A 21,268-nucleotide genomic window follows, 5' to 3' on the forward strand; every position below is an offset into this window, starting at 1 on the left:
CAAAGCATAAAACAGAAGCAATATTGTTAACAAATTCAATAAAGACTTTAAAAATGGTCCACATCAAAAAAAAAAAAAAAATCTCAAGTTAAGAACTGAGTTTCAAGCAGTCTTTCTAATTGTCCCTATGCATCAAGTAGAAACAAAAGTCCTATCTGGATGAATACACCCTCTTCTTAGACCTTAAAGAATTCCTACAAATAATGGTCAAATAAATAAATAGGACATGAAGAGAACCACGCACACAAAAACAAGACACCATGAGCAATAACCATCAGAAACACAGTAAAAATAGACCTAAAGTTACTTCCAAATATTAGAATTATCAAAGATTATAATACAACTAAGTTTACTATGATTAAATAATAAACGACAAGGCTGGAAACATTTGTAGGGAACAAGAAACTATAAAATGACCGTGAAGATTTTAAAAAATGAAACAGAACCTCTTGAAATAAAAAATAATTGAGATTTAAAATTCAGTGTGGATAATTCTAATTCCAGTCACAATTAAGTAACAGGGGCACAACTTACCCTCCCATTGTAAACAACTAGATAATTGGACAAAATTTATAAAACAACTGTTTTCAGACATTAGATAACAGGCAGTATAGGACTGTGATCCCTGAGAGAAAGAATGTGTGTGCCACAAGTGAGGTGTGCCATATAATTGCCCTGGTTTTCTGCCTGAAGGCACATTCTAGTCTGCAGAGCAGAAAAGAAGAGCACAAGTAAAGCATGGCAGTCTCACTGAGCTGGGGAGACAAAGAGGGAGTTCAGGGAGGCCAAAGAAGCTGGAAGTTCCAAAGAAGAATTCTGGAGGAAAGGTAGTTACAAAGAAAAAGAATTCCAGAAATTTGCATATAGGCTCTTGAGTCTTTGCTGAATTTTAAGATCCACACATATAGGATGAAAATCCACAAGGCTATGTAAAGAATAACATCCAATTTCTGAATGGGGTTTTCAGTAGAGAGCCCAGAAGGGCCATGCCCACGCACAGCAACAAAGACCCAATGCTGCCAAAAAAATAAATAAAATTTTAAAAAAAGAAAAGAAAAGACTACTCTAGACCCACCCTAATGAAGCTTAAAATCAAGCCTCAAAAGGATCAAACTGAACCACAAGTAACATTACTTACTAGAACAAAGCTCAATCAATACTCATTCAAGGAAGGCAACAAAAAGCCAGACACTCGAAAATATAAAATTCACAAAGTCCAACCTCCAGTCAAAAATTAGTAAACAAATGAAGAAAGAGAAAAATGTGACCTATAATCACTATAAAAATCAGTAAATAAAATAGAGCAATAAATGACAGATATGGAATTAGCAGTCAGGGATATTTATCAAAACAGCTATTAAAACTATGTTAAAGTGTTTAAAGAAAAATATGAACCTAACAAGTAGAGAAATGGAAGATATAAAAAAGAACCGGGGGAGCTTCCCTGGTGGCACAGCGGTTAAGAATCCACCTGCCAATGCAGGGGACACGGGTTCGAGCCCTGGTCCAGGACGATCCCACATGCCACGGAGCAACTAAGCCCGTGCACCACAACTACTGAGCCTGCACTCTAGAGCCCGCGAGCCACAACTACTGAGCCTGTGAGCCACAACTACTGAAGCCCGCAAGCCACAACTATTGAAGCCCACACGCCTAGAGCCCATGCTCCGCAACAAGAGAAGTCACCGCAATGAGAAGCCCGTGTACCGCAACGAAGAGTAGCCCCCACTCGCCGCAACTAGAGAAAGCCCGCGCGCAGCACTGAAGACCCAACGCAGCCAAAAATAAATAAATAAATAAAATAAATTTTTTAAAAAAAGAAAATTTTAAAAAATACAGTCCCTTTAACATCAATGGTTCCTAAAAAAATATGAATTGTGCAAGAAAAAAAAAAAAAAGAACCAGGGGGACTTCTAGAAATAAAAAATATAGTATTTGAAATGAAAACTCCCAGATGAGATTAACAGCAGATTAGACACTGTATAAGGAAAGATCAAGGAACCCAAAGAAATAACAATAAAAACTATACAATAGTAAATATACAGAGAAAAAATACTGAAAAAGAAGACAGAGAGCCAATGACTTGCAGAACAATATCAAGCCCTCTAAAATAAGTGCAACTGGAGTTCCAGAAAAAGAGGAAAGGGAAGGGGAGCGTATTTGAAAAATATTGGCCTAAATCTTTCCTGATTTGATAAAAACTGTAAATCCCCAGTTCCAGGAAGCTCAATGAACTCCAAACAGGATAAACAGAAAGAACACTGAAAGAAGACCTATGATAATAAAATTCCTGAAAAACAGTGAAAAAAAGAAAATCTTAAAAGTAGTCTGAGAAAGAATAAGATACATTACAGTGAAACAAAGATAAGAATGAATGCAGGAAAGCCATCAGAAAGTATAAAAGCAAGAGGATGAGAAATTACATCATTAAAATGCTGAAAGAAAAAAACTGTTAAATGAACTTTACACTGAAATATTCTTTCATTCTGAATGTATTTCATATATTCATTTGAATATATGTTTCATAAGTAAAAGTGAAGTAAAGACTTTTAGACAAACAAAAGTTGAGATAATTCATTGCTGGCAGATCTGCACTACAAAAACATTATATTCCTTTAATAAAAGGAATTTCTTAAATGAAAGGAAAATGATACCAGATGAAAACTTGGATCTGCACAAAGAAGTGAACAGTAGTGGAAATGGGAAATACTTGGGCAAATATAAGACACATTTTTTTCTTATTTAAAAATTTATTTTAAAGGTATTAATTATTTAAAGCATAAATAGCAGCAATGTATTATGTTTATAATGTCCCGAGAAGAAAAATGTGTGACAACAACAATACAAAGGACAGGAAGATGGAATAGAAGTATATTGTTGGAATGTTCTTAAGTTTTGTATGAAATTGTTTGATATTATTTGAAAGAAGACTGTGATGAATCAAAGATGTGTATTGTAAGCTCTAGAAAAACTACTCAACACATAAAACAGAGGTATAGTGAATAAGCCAAGAATGGAGTTAAAAATGGAATCTTAAGATCCTTTTAAAAAAGCAATCTAATTGGGAAATGAGAAATAAAGCAACAAAGAAGACACAAGACAAAAAGAAAAGAAGCAGGAAGAGGGCAATTCTATTGATAATTACAATAAACATAAATGGCCTAAACATTCTATTTTCATACTGAATAAAAAAGCAAGAACCAACTGTATGCTAGCTACAAGAACATATTTTAATTACAAAGATATGGATAGATTAAAAGTATAAGGATGAAAAATATATGCCACACAAACACGAACCATAAGCAAGCTGAAATGGCTATATTAAGACAAAGTAGACTTCAGAATAAGTAATATACCAGGGATGAAAAGACATTTCATAATGATAAAGTGGTCAATTCATCACAAAGATATAACAATTATAATGTTTATACAACTAGTAACAGAGATTCAAACTGAATAAAGCAAAAACTGACAGAATTGAAAAGAGATAAATCCACACTTATAGTTATCAACATTCTTCTTTCATTAATTGATAGAACAAGTATACAAAACCACTAATAACACAGACTTGAACCAATTATCAACCAACTTGACATTTATAGGACACTCTATCCAACAGCAGCAGAATGCACATTCTTTTAAAGTGCCCATGGACTGGGCCTGTGAGCCACAACTGCTGAGCCTGCACATCTGGAGCCTGTGCCCCGCAACAGGAGGGGCCGCGACAGTGAGAGGCCCATGCACCGCAATGAAGAGTGGCCCCCGCTTGCCACAACTGGAGAGGGCCCTCGCACAGAAACGAAGACCCAACACAGCCATAAATAAATAAATTAATTAATTAAAAAAAAAAAAACATAAAGATGCTCAAAGAACCCGGGAGAAGAACGCATGAACACAGGGTGAAGTTAGAAGTTTTTAACAAAGAGTTAGAACATATAAAGAAGAACCAAACAGAGCTGAAATATCAGAGAATACAATAACTGAAATTAAAAATACGCTAGAAGGAATCAACAGTACATACAGAGGAATGGATCAGCAAGCTGGAAGACAGAGTTGGAAATCACTCAAGCTGAACAGAAAATAAGGAAAAAGAATTTTTTAAAATGAGGATAGTTTAAGAGGCCTCTGAGACAACATTAAGCATACTAACATTCTCATTTTAGGAATCCCAGGAGAAGAAAGAGAGAAAGAGGCAGAGAACATATTTAAAGACATAATAGCTGAAATTTTCCCTAACATGAGAAAGAAACAGACATCCAGGACCATGAGGCACAGAGAGTGCCAAACAGGATTAACCCAAAGAAGACCACACCAAGACACACTGTAATTAAAATGGCAAAAATTAAAGATAAAGAGAGAATATTAAGGGAAAAGCAACAAGTTACGTTCAAGGGAACTCCCATAAGGCTGTCAGCTGACTTTTCAGCAGAGACTCTACAGGACAAAAGGGAGTGGGATGATGTATTTAAAGTGATGAAAGGTAAAAACCTACAACCAAGAATACTGTACCCAGCAAGGCTTTCATTCGGGTTTGAAGGCGAGATAAAAAATTTTACGGACAAGTAAAAGCTAAAAGAAACCAGCTTTAAAAGAAATGTTAAAGGGACTTCTCTAAGCAGAAAAGGCCATAACTATAATAGAAATATAAAAATTACAAAAGGAAAAATCTCATTGGTAAAGGCAAATATACAGTAAAGGTAGTAGATTAATCACTTATAAAGCTAGCAGGACAAAAGACAAAAGTAGTAAAATCATGTATATCCAAAATAAGTACTTATGGGATATACAAAACAAAAGGATGTAAAATATGATGTCAGAAACAGTAAACATGGGGTGGGAGTAAAAATTCAGGGTTGTTAAAATGTGTTCAAATGTAAGAGATCAGCAACTTAAAATAATTATATATATGTATATATACATATATATATATATATAAACTTCATGGAAATCACAACCAAAAATCTATAATAGGGACTTCCCTGGTGGTCCAGTGGCTAATTCTGTGCTCCCAATGCAGGGGGCCCAGGTTTGATCCCTGGTCAGGGAACTAGATACCACATGCCACAACTAAGAGTTCACATGCCACAACTAAAAAAAGATCCCACATGCCGCAACTAAAAAAAAAAAAAAGAAGATCCCACATGCCTCAACCAAAGATCCCGCATGCCACAACGAAGATCCCACACGTGGCAACGAAGATCCCACACATGGCAACAAAGATCCCGCATGCCTCAACTAAGACCCAACAGCCAAATAAATAAATAAATATTTTTTTTAATCTATAATAGATACACACACAAAAGAGAAAGGAATCCAAACATAACACTAAAGATAGTCATCAAATCACAAGGGAAGAGAGCAAAAGAAGAAAGGAACAAAAAAGAACTACAAGAACAACCCCAAAACAATTAACAAAATGGCAATAAGTATACATACCTATCAATAATTACTTTAAATGTAAATGGACTAAATGCTCCAAACAAAAGACACAGAGTGGCTGAATGGACACAAAAAGAAGATCCATATGTATGCTGCCTAAAAGAGACTCACTTCAGACCTAAAGACACACACAGATTGAAAGTGAGGGGATGTAAAAAGCTATTCTATGCAAACGGATACAAAAAGAAAGCCAGGGTAGCAATACCTGTATCAGACAAAATAGACTTTAAAACAAAAACGGTAAAAGAGACAAAGAAGGACATTACATAATAATCAAAGGATCAACCTAAGAAGATATGACAATTGTAAATATATATGAACCCAATATAGGAGCACCTAAATACATAAAGCAAATATTAACAGACATAAAGGAAGAAATTGACAGTAACACAACAATAGTAGGGGAATTTAACACCCCACTTACATCAATGGACAGATTATCCAGAAAGAAAATCAATAAGGAAACACTGGCCTTAAATGACACATTATACCAGAGCGTTTAATAGATATATATAGACTATTCCATCCAAAAGCAGCAGAATACACATTCTTTTCAAGTGCACATGGAACATGCTCCAGAATGGATCACATGCTGGGCCACAAAACAAGTCTCAGTAAATTTAGGAAGATTGAAATCATATCAGAATCTTTTATGACTAGAAATCAACTACAAGGAAAAAACTGCAGAAAAAAAACCCCACACAAACACATGGAGGCTAAACAATATGCTACTAAACAACTGATGGGTCACTGAAAAAAAATCAAAGAAGAAATTTTAAAAAAAAATACCAGGAGACAAATGGAAATTAAAACACAACAATCCAAAATCTGCAACAAAAGAGGCAATAATATACAATGGGGAAAAGACAGCCTCTTCAATAAATGGTGTTGGGAAAACTGGATAGCTACATGCAAAAGAATCAAACTGGACTACTTTCTCATACCATATACAAAAATAAAGTCAAAATGGATTAAAGACTTAAATGTAAGGCCTGAACCATAAAACTTCTAGAAGAAAACTTAGGCAGTACACTCTTTGACATCAGTCTTAACAATATATTTTTGGATATGTCTCCTCAGGCAATGGAAACAAAAGCAAAAGAAACAAATGGGACCTAATTAAGCTTAAAGGCTTTTGCACAGTGAAGGAAACTATCAATAAAACAAAAAGGCCATCTATTGAATGGGAGAAGATATCTGCAAATGATATATCCAACAAGGGGTTAATATCCAAAATATATTAAGTTTTTAAAAAATAGATGAATGGATAAAGAAGATACACACACACACACACACATATATATATTATGGAATATTACTCAGCCACAAAAAATAATGAAATCTTGCCACTTGCAACAACACAGATGGATCTAGAGGATATTATGCTACATGAAGTAAGTCAGACAGAGAAAGACAAATACTGTATGATATCACTTATATGTGGAATCTAAAAAACAAAACAAATGAACACACATAACTAAACAGAGTCATAGATACAGTCATAGTTACAGAGAACAAACAGATGGTTGCTAGAGGGGAAGTGTTGGGGAGGAGAGAAATAGGTGAGGGAGATTAAGAGGTATAGCTTTCAGTTACAAAATAAGTGAGTCACAGGTATGAATTGTACCATGTGGAGAATATAACCAATGATTATGTAATATCTTTGTATGGTGACAGAAGATATCTAGACTTACGGTGATCATTTTGAAATGTAGAAATATCGAATTACTGTGTTATGTACCAGGAATTAACATAGTGTTGTAGGTCAATTATACTTCAAAAACAAAGAAACTCATAGAGAAAGAGATCAGATATGTGGTTACCAGAGGCAGGGTTGGGGGTAGGAGGAATTGGATGAAGGTGGTCAAAAGGTACAGACTTCTAGTTATAACATAAGTAAGTACTAGGATAGGCGGAATCAGAGGTAAGTTGGTGAACTTAAAGATAGATCAATAGTATTATACAATCTGAGGCACAGAGGAAATCATATTTTAGAATATAATGAACAGAGCCTCAGGGACTTATGGGACAATAACAAAGAGTTTAACATACATACACATAATTAAGAGTTCCAAAAGGAGAGGAGAGAATGAGGCAGAAAAAAATATTTACAGGGATAATGACAGTTAAGTTCTCAAATTTGGTGAAAAGTACAAATTTACAAAGCTTAGCCAACCCCAAGTAGGATGAATTTTTTTTTGAATGCCTTCTCATCAGAAACTAGAGCTCAGATGTACATTCTACCCTGCTTCTACTTAATGCAACTGAAAGTCCTACACATGGAAGGACTCTGAAAAGTAAACGGTAGCTGGCAGCTGGGGGAAGGAAAGTTGAATTCAAAGTACCACCAAATTAGCAGTGAGTTTACAATACTTTTTCCCTATAGTACCTTCTGGTCTGGACTCAAAGGTAGCCTGAAACCCAGAACTACCTATCAGGTGTGGACAGAAAGAGTTCCGAGAGAAAAGTCCTATATTTCTGGTCCAAGGAAAAGAAAAGAGGCGTCAAATTTCAGAGAGAGCAAGAGAAATCCCCTGATTTTTCTTCCTTTTTTCTGTTTTATCAAACATGTCAGACAATCCTGCAGCAACAATGGTGGCTATGGCAGTGGTGGCTGGACAAGCTACATACATCTGAGATGGAAACCCTCCTCTAATCAAATAAACTGTGATTCCAAGTACATGGATAAGGGAGGAAAATCCCTGTTACTTTAAACATTTTTTTTCTATTCTTTCAATGTGTAGCCCTGGAGACAGATGCAGCTGATGAAAGGAGTAGCAGAGCAGAGAAACTAAAGCCCTAGTTTTCTAGGCAGAAAGCCAGTTAGTGGGGCTTCTAAGAGCTGGAAAGTGTTGGGGAGACTTCAGGTAAGAGGGAGCTCAAGAAGGTGATCCTATGAAGTGTTATATGAAATCCTGGGCAGCACAGGATTATATCTGACCCTAAACAGCATTCAAAAAATTCTGACAACTGGAAAACAGGGTATACCACTTCCCAGCTTCCAAACTGCTGGTGGCACACAACCAGGGCAGACCCAAGTAGCACTGCAAAGACTGAAAACTGAACTGACACTGGAACCACAGCCCACAGAAGTTGGGAAGATGGGTAGAAATTTACAACTTAAATCTAACTGGGACAGTTGCCTCATAAAACTGTAAAAAAAAAAAAAAAAAAAATCAACATTTTCCAAATGAATACAGTCTCATATATATTTTAAATAACCATAATACAATATGTAATTACCTAATTTATAAAGAACCAGGAAAACCTCAATATGCCACAAGGAAAAAGATAATCAATACACAACAACCCCAAAATGACACAGCAGTTTTAGTTATCAGACTTTAAAGCAACTATTACAATCATACTTTGAGAAGTCAAAGCAAACACCTGAAACAAATGGAAAAAGAGACTATCAGCAGACAAAAGATATAAGAAAAATACTAAGTGGAAAATTTTATACCTGAAAAATACAGTAACGAAAAATTCACTTGAATGGCTAAATAACAGAATGAAGATGACAGAGGAAACAGTCAGTGACCTTGAGGATAAATCAATAGGAAGTATCCAATATGAACGACAGGAAAAACAGTGGGGAAAAAAATATACAGGGCCTCAGAAACCTATGGGACAATAACAAAGGGCCTATAATCTGTGTCATCAGAGTCCAGAATGAGAGTCAAACTGAGTGCAGTGCAGAAAAAATATTTGGAGAAACAATGGCTGAAAAATTTCCCTGAAAATTTGGCATTTGGCCAAAGTCATAAAACTTTAGATTCAAGAAGCTCAGCGAGCCTTAAACATGATAAACCCAAAAAGCCTATGCCCAGACACATCAAAATCAAACAAATGAAAATTAAACATAAAAAAATGCAGAATATATAGTATTTGTGTCTGGGTGTGTGTATATATATAAATATATATATAAAATTTATATATATCACTTTGTTGTACACCTGAAACTAACAACACTGTAAATCAACTATACTTCAATTTTAAAAAATTGTTTTTAATCTGAAAGCCGCCAAAGAAAAATGACACATTACATATAGAGGAACAACCATTTGAGTGACTACGTTTCTCATCAGAAATGGAGACCAGAGGGACTTCCCTGGTGGTGCAGTGGTTAAGACTCTGTGCTCCCAAGAGGGGGCCCGGGTTTGATCCCTGATCAGTGAACTAGATCCCACATGCATGCCGCAACTAAGTTCACATGCCACAACTAAGGAGCCCACCTGCTGCAACTAAGGAGCTCACGTGCCACAACTAAGGAGCCAGTGAGCCACAACTAAGAAGCCTGCGAGCCTCAACTAAGGAGTCTGCCTGCCACAACTAAGACCCGGCACAACCAAATAAATAATTCTTTTTTAAATTAAAAAAAAAAAAAAGAAATGGAGAGCAGAAAGAAGTAGTACATTTTTTAAGTACTGAAAGAAAAGGACTGTCAACCCATAGTTCCTTCAAGAAATAAGGGTAAAATAAAGGCATTGTTAGATAAAGGAATCTCAAAAAATTCATTGCCAACATACCTGTAACATAAAAGAAATGTTAAAAGTTTTTCAGATGGAATGGAAATAATACTGGAGGGAAAATTCAAACTTCAGAAATGAAGGAAGAGCAACAAAAATGGTATCTAGGTAAGTATAACAGGATATTTTTATCCTCTTAAGTTTTACAATATGTCAGTTGAATATTACTCAGCCATATAAAGGAACGAAACTGAGTTATTTGTAGTGAGGTGGATGGACCTAGAGACTGTCATACAGAGTGAAGTGAGTCAGAAAGAGAAAAACAAATACCGTATGCTAACACATATATATGGAATCTAAAAAAAAAAAAAAAAAAAGGTCAGGAAGAACCTAGGGGCAAGACCGGAATAAAGATGCAGACCTACTAGAGAATGGACTTGAGGATACGGGGAGGGGGAAGGGTAAGCTGGGACAAAGTGAGAGAGTGGCATGGACATATATATACCAAACGTAAAATAGCTAGCTAGTGGGAAGCAGCCGCATAGCACAGGGAGATCAGCTCGGTGCTCTGTGACCACCTGGAGGGGTGGGATAGGGAGGGTGGGAGGGAGGGAGATGCAAGAGGGAAGAGATATGGGGACATATGTATATGTATAACTGATTCACTTTGTTATAAAGCAGAAACTAAAACACCATTGTAAAGCAATTATACTCCAATAAAGATGTTAAAAAAAAAAGAAAAAAAATTTTTTAATTTAAAAAAATTTTTTTAATTCTAAAATTAAAAAAAAAAAGTATGTCAGTTGAAAGTAAAAATTATAACATTGTTTGATGGGATTTTCAGTGCATGTATATGTAGTACATATGACAACCATAACATAAACGGGGGCAGATAAAGGTCCTATTATGATGATAAGGTTTTACATTTCACTTAAAGTGGTAAAATATCATATTAATTCTAAGCAGACTGTAAAAAGTTAATAGCACACTTTCATTGGGTTGTTTGTCTTCTCATTGAGTTGAAAGACTTCTTTACATATTCTGGATAACATATACAGTTGATCCCTCAACAAAATGAGGGTTAGGGGAGCCAGCCCTCTACACAGTTGAAAATCCATTTATAACTTATAGTCAGACCTCCACATCCACGGTTCCTCCGTATCCAGTTCTGTATCCATGGATTCAACCAACCACAGATCATGTAGTACTGTAGTACTGACTATTGAAAAAAAAACGACATATACAGTGGGCCTGTGCAGTTCAAACCTGTGTTGTTCAAGGATCAACTGTGTACAGAATATATAAATTCCTCCAATTTTGTGACATGTACTTTCATTATCTTAATTGTATCTTTCAAAGAGAAAATGATTTTAATTCTGACATTGTCCAATTATTAACAAGGGCTTACCTACTAGGGGCAATGAGAACTCTAAAGAATAGAGGAACAGCAGATATAGAGGATAACAGGCAATACCATTAGGCCTAAGGCAGGCTAATAAGAAAGGAATGAATATGGAAGAGTGATTCCCAGGATATCTTATTAAATTTTTCAAAAGTAAAAAACTAGAATATACACAGTACGCTACATTCTGTGTAAGAAAGAAGGGTAAATAAGAAAATAGACATATTTCTACTTATTTTTACAAACACCAGAAGTATAAACCAAAAAATAATGAGTTTCCTGCAAGGGATGGGTAGGAAATGGGTTGAAGTGATGGTGGGGGAGTGATATTTGAGTATCTTTTTATATAATTTTGTCCTTTGAAACCATATTAATGTTTAATGAAAAATAAAATCAAGTTTGGAGGGGCACTGAGATGACATACAAACAGAGACAAATGAAACATAACTGTATTTCAAGTGAATAACATAACCACATTGAATAGAGAAATAAAGAACTAGCCCAAGTAATTTCTGAACACAGCATTTTGACTGTAAAATTCAGGATAAAGACAAAAAGTTGTCAACAAATACCTGGGAAACCTGGGATTAGTATGTTTTTGCAATAGTATGGACTAGCAATTCTGTAACTATTTTCCATGTATTCTAGCATTGGGATTAAGTAAATGGGTGTGTGTGTGAAAGACAGACAGACAGAGAGACAGGGAGAGAGAGAGAGAATTACAATCCTATCAACACTGTGGAAAGTAATTTGCATTATCTAGTGAAGCTGAAGATACATGTGGTAGATTGAAGAAACATGGCCATGGTATTTTGCAGCTCCTCCCATCAAGAGGTAAAGTCTGTTTTTCCACTCCTTGAATCTGGGGTGGCTCTGTGACTTCCTTTGACCAAAATGTAACAGCAGTAACAATGGGAGCATTCCCAAGCTTAATAGGCTTCAAGACATTTTGCTGATTCCACCTTTATTCTCTGCAAGCTGCACATGAGGAAGCCCAAACTAGCCACAAGGTGAGGCCTCCCTGAAGAAAACAGGCCTTGCTGAACTGCCAACTGACTGCAAGTGGAGTGAGCCCAGCCAACACCATGTACAGCAGAGCAGTGCTGTCCCATCTGGGCCCAGCTGAACACAGACATGTGAGTTAACCCACCCAAGCCCAGTAGAAGAACTTTCCAGTCAACCCACAGAATCATGAGGAAATAATAAACCACTGCTGTTTTCAGCCACTTACTTTTGGAGTGATTTATCACATAGTAATAGATAAGTACACCCCAACAATCTCACTCATACTTATATACCCTAAAAAAATGTGCACATATGTAGTACATAAGGAACATGCCTAAGAATGTTTAGAGCAACACTGCTTTAACAGCCAAAAACTGGAAAGATTCCAAACGTCCACCAATAATAGAATCGGTAAATGAACTGTGATATGTTCATTTACTGGAACATTATACAGCATTAAAAAGCACAGACTAGAGGTACACACAATATGGATGAATCTTTCAAACATATGTTGAATAAAAAAGGTAAAACATAAAAGAATACAAAGAAAATGTACATGTAAATGAACAAATTAGACTACATAGATGGACACACTAAACTATATTGCTTTATGTAAGTGTTCAAATTAAACTATATTGCTTAGATAAGCATACATATGATAAACATGTAAAGAAAATGAACTAATTATCATAAAAGTCAGGATAATGGTTACCTCTAGGAGGGAGGAAAGAGGTTATAATTAGAGACACATGGAGAGCTTCTAGGGTCATTCTAGTTCTTACCATGGGTGCTGTTTATTTTATAGTTCTTTACATTGCATATTTTGTTTTATGCATGTTTCTATATGTAAGTAATATATAACAGAATGTTTTTAAAAACATTAAAAATACCATTACACTGCCACCAGACTGTCAAAATTTTAAAGTTCGACCAAGTTTAACCAAGTGTTGTGCAGAAAGTGAAATACATGGAATTCTCACATATCATAAACCACGTTGAAAATCAGACAACATATGTTAAGACTGAAGGTGTGCCAACCTTACCCAGCAATTCCATTCCTAGGTATATACATTAGAGAACTCTTGCATGTGTGCATCTGTATACGCCCAGCCTTTTTCTGGAATGAAATCGTGGCCATTTGCATGGGTTAGGATTACCAGGGACAAATTCAGCTTAGGTTTGCCTCCTCTGGGAGTCCTTCTCTGAGTAGCTCAGGCAGAATGAACAGCTCTGTCTTCTGTCCTCCCCATCACTCCTGCTGCTGGTTATCATGAGTTTAAGACCGTATAATCAAGTATCTAACTCCCCTCCTCCCTCCAAAACTAAAAACTCAGTGAAGGCAAGGACTGTGGTCTGATTCACCTGTCCAAGTCTCTGCGTTACACAAGGAGTACTTTCTAAATGTCTGATGGATGCTTTTGAAATTAATGCCTAAAGAAATTAAAAAATGGGGGTGAGCAGACAATAAAGGCTCTAGTTCTGAGTCCTTCTGGGGTTTAAGTATGATAGACTGACAGAAATCCCTAAATTTAGGAGCTGACAGTAAAGAATGTAGGCATTCAGAAAGTAGAAAGGTCTCCAGATGGCTGTGGTCCTGGATGCTGTCTGGGATTAGAGTAACCTTGAACGCTTGCATAACTCTGTGGTGGTACTCTGAGGTAGACAGTTGGCAATTATCGGAGTTTGAAGATTTCTAGGGCTAGAAAAAGGTTCTGAGAAGGACAATATATGACAGGGATTCTATTGTCTGTTTTTCACTATAGGGGAAAGTAGACGTTCGCAAGTGCACCTGAGGTTGAGATGTGTGAATGTGGGTCTTTGTAGCGACTTTAAGGTTAGGCTCTCTGGGTTTTGTAGTCCCCTGGGGCTGGGACCCTCAACTAAGAGGCTGGCCTTACTTCTCACTGCAGCGGTGTGTGAGGACTGTGGCCCAGAAGCCCAGGACAGAGAAGATAAAAGGTGTGAAAAGCAGCATGGAGACCAGGTTAGCCAGAGCCACAACAAAGGCATCACTGAGACAGCTGTTGGACGGTTGCATGTGCGAGGATATGGAGACAATGGAGCCAAAGCCGAGGCCCAAGGAAAACAAGACTTGGTTCCCTGCTCGGTACCACACGTTCACGTTGTACATATCTGATATCTAAAAGGGAGAAGACAAGTGTTAAGGGGAGATGTCAAAGAAGGAGAGGAGAACCTTAACAGAAATGGGGACGAAGAGAGACAGACAGAAATAATGGGGAAAGGATGCGATAAGAATAGGCAAGAACTGTCCTCCAAGGCCTGATAGGGGAGTGAGGAAGATACACCTTACCTTGATAACTGCCAAATACCGAAGGCCAAATACTGCCCCATCCAGCAGTATACTCCGGATGATGAAACAGAGGATGATGAGATAGCTCAATGATACCAAGACATATATTACCTGAATTGAGAGTGGGACAAAGCATGTACCAGTGGGAGTCAACCATCAGTCAGCAGCGATCAAAAGTGCTGAATCAGAAATAAGGAGGAGTAAGAAGACAGCTTCCAGCAGGGGTCAGGGGCTAGTGGGAGTAAAAGGTCAGAGGAAGTGAGAAGTTAGGAGATCAAAGAGTAACAATGTTAGGTGAGGGCTAAAGCATCTGACAATGTCAAGGAATCAAAAATAGGTGGCTCACCTTCCCGGTGGACTTGAGCCCATTAATCATGAGGGCACCAAGAATACACAAGGACACGAATAAGGGCAGGCTCAGACTGAAGACTGGTGGCCCACCATCCTCAATTCTGTCTGAGGCCTTCAAAGTCATCCGGTACCAGAAGTACAGGGAGGGTGTCGTCCGTGCACATTCAGGATCTGAGGGGACCTGGCTCTGGACATGCCTGCTAGACAGGGTTACCCCTCCCCTCTTTAGCCCCTCCCCCACTACCCCCTCCTCCTTCCCCCTCCCATTTCTTCTTCCTTCCCCTATCTTCCTCTTCTTTATCGCTCCTCCCTCCTTTCTCCTTTTCCAAATTCCCTTCCACCTCTCTGTTTTCCCCCTTCTCATCTTTCATTTCCCCCTCACCAAAGCCACTGGAGTTCTTCAGTAAAGGACATTTCTCCCATGGAACAGGAAACTGGAAGGACTGACCCAAGTAGAAGAGGGTCCAGGCACTGACCACATTCAAGTACAAGCCAGTGATGAAGCACACCTAGGGGCCAGGGAGGAGGTGGCTGGGGAGGAAGAGTGGGGACAGGAAAAAGGAGGGGATTTGACAGAGGACTGGGGAACTGAAGGAACCTGACCCATGGAAGTGAAGTCATGGGACCCATTCCAGGACAAGGGTTGGGGTGGGGAGGGGGTGTAAAGGGTAGGCCTGGGCAGCCCAGGGCTCCTCACCATGAAGCTGGTATACCCTACACCACCAATCCAGGGGCTGATGACCTTCCACACACCAATGGTGCCCTGACGAGTCCTCTGACCAGCTGCCATCTCCAGGAAGAGGAGAGGAACCCCAAGCAACAACAGCAGGAAGATGTAGATGATGAGAAAACTGCCTGTGCAGGGGATTCGAGGAGGAGCTCTTAGAACCATCAGGCTTTTCAGTGCCTGGACTTCTTCATGGGTCCAGGAAAACACGTTCCCCACCAGTGACCTCCTCAGGGCCACTGGCATCAGGGATCAACTGTTTCCACATCCCTCACAGTCCCAGGTGTCCAGTTCTTTGGTCCCCAGTTCCTGGAAGACCCAAATACCTAGTGTGCACCCCCACCCCAATCCCAGCTTCTAGCCCCACCATCCTCATGTTCAGATATCCTGCACCTCTACCCCTCTCATGATCCTTGATGTTCAGGCACCTGGCTCCTACCCTGCTCAGAGCACCAAGTCTCTAGCCTCTACAGATTCCAGAGATCTTAAAGTTTGAAGCCCAGACAGGCCTCCGTCCTGCTAGCCCCTTGTGGATCCGTGATTCCTGGTACCCAGACTTACAACCTCCGCTGTGAAGCCACAGGTAGCAAAAATGCCAGAGACTGCCTGGCCTCATGGAGTAGCCCACCTGGGCCAGGATGTACTCAACCTTGCTGGACCAGAATGGACGAGTAAAGAGAACCTCACTCTTTTCCTTCTCTGGCACCTGAACTTTCGCAGGTAAGAGTCTCTGTTTCAGGACTGGGGCAGCTTCTACCCCCGATACAGAGGTTGGCTTGGGTTGGCTGGCCCTGCTCTGAGCCTCACAAGCTTGAGTCTCCCAGGCCTGAGCCCTTGCAGCCCGGGCCTCCAAAGCCTGGGCCTCTGAAACCCAGGCCGTCAGAGACCAGGCCCCTACGCCCTTGTCTTCCCAAGTTTGGCTTCCTAGGGAACTCTCAGCAGATGAGGCTTTTGCCAGTGAAGATTCTGAAGCCTGGGCCTCTGTCGTCATTCCAGGCAGACTCTCAGGAGCAGCTCCAACTTTTTCAAGGGAGGGTTTGCCTTTCTGAGTAGACCTTAAGGACACCAAAAACTAGATTTTAGATTTTAGAGTCAAGAAATGACTGAGTTCCAAAACAATCCTCAACACCTCCTTAAAGGAAAACTTGCATTTCTGTCCCTACCACCACTGACATTCAAAGCACACAAAAAAAATCTCTTACATAGGTTTTATTTCTTAGAAATATTTTAGTGCAAGGGATAAGGGTAGAAATAGCCAAGCTAATAGTTAGGAATCCCACTCAAAGCATTTCTGAAAACTTTCAGATATACTCCGTACAGAGGGAAGTACCATTTACAGTGGGCTTCTGAATCAAAGAAATGAATTTAATACTAAATCTGCCTGGTAAACCAACCTTAGAAAAGCTGTTTTACTTCTCTGAGCTTTCTCACCTGTAAAACACTCAGGTCTCTGTTCAAATATCACCTCACCAGAGATGCCTTCCCTACCAACCTATCTAGACTAGCAGCTACCTACCCACAATTCTCTCCATCCCACCTTTATTTTTCTTCATAGCATTTCTCACTTCCTAATGAAATTATCTATTGATTGTTAACTAGTTATTATCTAACCGTGCCCCCCCGCCCCACTGCTCTACCCCCAGCAAGTGGACGGTGCTCTACCTCATATCTGGGGCCACTCTCCTCTCTGTTCTCTGTGCTTCCACCACTCTGACCTTTTGTTGGCTCCTCAAATGCTCTACAAGAGAATGGGCAAGGATCATGATGAACAAGAAAAGGAAAAAAAAAAAAAACAGGATGTGGAAGAGGGGAAGAGAGAGGGAACTGGAGTTTTCTTTCAGAGGGGGAAGGAGCAGCAGAGGCAGCAGGTGCATGCCAAGGCAGCACAGGCACATGTGGGTCACAAGGATAAATCAATTGTGAGACACACTGTTTCCAAAGAGTTCTTAGTAGCTCAGGAAATGCTTACATTTCAATGACAGGTTAAAAAAACAAAACTCAGATATAAATTTCTATGTTTAGTTCTACCTCTACTACATTTAAAAATGCAATTAAAAAAAGAATTTAAAAATGCAATGAAAGAAAAGGCTGATAGAAAATACATTAAGATATAGAAGACAAGAGGATTATAGGTATTTTTATAGCCTTCTCTCTGATTTTAAATTAGTTTAGTAAACTGTCTAAAAAAATGTGTTACTTTAATAATCCAGAAAAGTATGCATCAATAAGTAAAAATTGGGACTTCCCTGGTGGTCCAGTGGCTAAGGCTCGGCACTCCCAATGCAGGGGGCTCGGGTTCGATCCCTGGTCAGGGAACTAGGTCCCACATGCCGCGACTAAGAGACCCTGCATGCCACAACTAAAGATCCCGCATGCCACAACAAAGATCCTACGTGCTGCAACTAAGACCCAGCACAGCCAAATAAATAAATAAATATTTAAATAAGTAGAAATTAAAAATAAAATGATACTGGACACAGAAGTCAGATTGAAGGAGCTCCCATCAGCCAAATCTGGGACAACTGGAGCATCAAAATAAATAATAATACTAACAGACGAGAACCCACAGAATAAAATAAGAATCTATGAATCCACAGTGATACAAATAAGGAAAAGGAAAATCTCTTCCTTACAGTAAAATGCAAACTAATAAATGTATGGGAATGATGAAATCAGAAAATTATCATTTGCAATGAGAGTAATAATTGACTCAAGCAAGAATCATTAATTGTTGCTCACACAAGAAAGTCTGGGTACTTCCCTGGTGGCGCAGTGGTTAAGAATCTGCTTGCCAATGCAGGGGACACGGGTTCGATCCCTGGTCCAGGAAGATCCCACATGCCGCGGAGCAACTAAGCCCATGCACCACAACTACTGAGCCTGCGCTCTAGAGCCAGCGAGCCACAACTACTGAACCCACGTGCCACCACTACTGAAGCCCGTGCGCCTAGAGCCCATGCTCCGCAACAAGAGAAGCCACCACAATGAGAAGCCCACGCACTGCAAAGAAGAGTAGCCACCACTCGCTGCAACTAGAGAAAGCCCGCGCACAGCAACAAACACCCAACGCAGCCAAAAATAAATAAATTTAAAAAAAAAGAAAGAAAGTCTGACAGGGGCAAATAAGTACTTGTATTAATGTATCTCCCCACAAGATATTCTCCCCCCCAAAAATAGAAAATAGTACCTTTACAGTGTTAAATACTACCTTAACCAAGTAATGAAAGTCAATTGATACCATTTGCTTCCTGATATGAGGCACTGAGAAGAACACAACATCATTTCAGTGGTATTCCTACCAAAAATGTATAACCAGAATCTAATCATGAGGAAATATCACCAACCCAAATTGAGGGAAATTCTATAAGGTAACTGGCCTGTATTCACTAAAAATGTCAAAGTCAGGGAGACAAGAAAAGACAGAAGAATTTTAAGTCCAAAATTACAACTGTAAGTCTCAAATGATGTCAAAATAAGAAGTTAATACTGGAACTTGAAAAACATCTGGGTTGGACTTCCAGTTTCTGATTCCCATGTAAGGTGGGCCTTGCCACTCCATCCTAACAAGTAAAAACCTGCACAGACTGAAAAAAAACAACAACTCTTCTTGGATCCCTAACGGAAGTGAGGACACAGGGCAAATCACTGCCCTCAATGTTGAAGAAACAGGCAAATACAAAGATTCACTGAATAATGACTGGAGCAGAGACTCATGAGCAAAAATCACCACAGAACCTGTACCAGGATAGGAAAACCTGACTGTAATTGACGAATTGCTAGAGGTTCAGTGTGGACAACTCTGAGAGTTTAAAACTCCAAGGGCCACAGTCATTTGGTGAGGGGCACATTTTTGTGAGTTTAACATCCAGGAGCCCGACCAGGTTCTTACAGAATATGAGAGATAAATTCCCTTGTGCTTCCAGCAGGGGGAGGGAAAAAAAGAAACATTTTGAACTGCTCCAGAGCACTCTGTTCTTAACAAGGCCTGCCCTCAGGAAAAACTAGTTAACCAGAGCTTACTCTGTTGGGGTAATATCAGAGTCTAACCCACCTAGGGCAAGGAAATATCCAACTCCAGCCCACTCTAGTCATCCTGCCCCACCTAAAAGGAGAGGGGAAAAAAACCCTGAGAAACACTTGTAAAGTTCACAGTCCAGAAACACAGGCTCACTAAAAGACTGAGATCTAGTCACAGGATTACAGAACATTTCCCCTCACCCTACACCTTACCATCACATTACTAAAGGCCTATTTACAGCAGTTCCTTTTACCCATTACATCATATTCAGCCTATCAAGAAAAAAATTAAAAGGCATACCAAAAGGCAAAAAAACACAATTTGAAGAGACAGCAAGTATCAGAACCAGACATGGATGGGATGTTGAAATCATCAGACCAGGGATTTAAAACAACTATGACTGGACTTCCCTGGTGGCACAGTGGTTAAGAATCCACCTGCCAACGAAGGGGACACGGGTTCGATCCCTGGTCCGAGAAGATCCCACATGCCGTGGAGCAACTAAGCCTGACCACAACTACTGAGCCTGCACTCTAGAGCCCGCGAGCCACAACTACTGAGCCCACGCGCCACAACTACTGAAGCCCATGCGCCCTAGAGCCCACACGCCGCAACTACTGAGCCCAAGTGCTGCAACTACTGAAGTCCGTGTGCCTAGAACCCATGCTCTGCAACAAGAGAAGCCACCACAATGAGAAGCCTGCGCACCACAACAAAGAGTAGCCCCTGCTAGCCACAACTAGAGAAAGCCAGTGCACAGCAACAAAGACCCAATGCAGCCAAAAACAAACAAAAAAACTATGATTAATATGCTAAGGGCTCTCATGGATTAAGTAGACAGCATGCAAGAACAGATGGGCAATGTAAGCAGAAAGATGGAAATCCTAAGAAAGAACCAAAAAGAACTGATAGAGATTAAAAAAAAAAAAATCCCGTAACAGAAATGAAGAATATCTTTGATGGGTTTATTAGTAGACTGAACATGGCTAAGAAAATAATCTCTGAGCTTGAGAATATCTCAGATAGAAACCTCCAAAACTGAAAAGCAAAGAGAACAAAGACTGAAAATCAGCGGGCAGAAAATCAGTAAGGATATAGTCAAACTCAACACCACCACCAATCAACAGGATATAGTTGACGTCTACAGATTACTTCATCTAGTAACAACAGAATACACATTTTTCTCAAGCTCATTCACCACAACAGACCACACTCTGGGCCATAAAACACCTTAACAAATTTCAAAGACAAGAAGTCATACAATGTCTGCTTTCAGTCCACAATCAAATTAAACTAGAACTCAATAACAGAAAGATAACTGGAAAAATCCCCAAATACGTGGAGAGTAAACAATAAATTTCTAAATAACACATGGGTCAAAGAAGAAATCCTAAGAGAAATTTAAAATACTCTGAACTAAATGAAATACAACTTACCAAAATTTGTGGGACCATGCAGCAAAAGCAGTGCTTAGGGGGAAATTTATAGCATTGAGTGCATATATTAAAAAAGACGAAAGATATAAAACCAATAATCTAAGTTTCCA

The 21,268-nt window shown here is 39.1% G+C and overlaps 1 protein-coding gene across 1 annotated transcript in view; it reads right to left on the reverse strand.

Moving 5' to 3' along the window:
• SLC6A16 (solute carrier family 6 member 16) overlaps positions 1-16,695 on the reverse strand; it is a 47,830-nt gene extending 31,135 nt beyond the window's left edge. The window contains exons 1-6 of the mRNA XM_061172491.1: positions 16,266-16,695; positions 15,675-15,832; positions 15,360-15,486; positions 14,973-15,148; positions 14,627-14,737; positions 14,214-14,455 (exon numbers count right to left, since the gene is read on the reverse strand). Coding sequence (XP_061028474.1) covers positions 14,214-14,455; positions 14,627-14,737; positions 14,973-15,148; positions 15,360-15,486; positions 15,675-15,832; positions 16,266-16,695 — 1,244 coding nt within the window. The remainder of the gene's footprint in view (positions 1-14,213; positions 14,456-14,626; positions 14,738-14,972; positions 15,149-15,359; positions 15,487-15,674; positions 15,833-16,265) is intronic.
• Positions 16,696-21,268: the final 4,573 nt, after the last annotated feature.

Source organism: Eubalaena glacialis, chromosome 18, assembly GCF_028564815.1.
Source record: "Eubalaena glacialis isolate mEubGla1 chromosome 18, mEubGla1.1.hap2.+ XY, whole genome shotgun sequence".
Lineage (NCBI taxonomy): Eukaryota > Metazoa > Chordata > Mammalia > Artiodactyla > Balaenidae > Eubalaena > Eubalaena glacialis.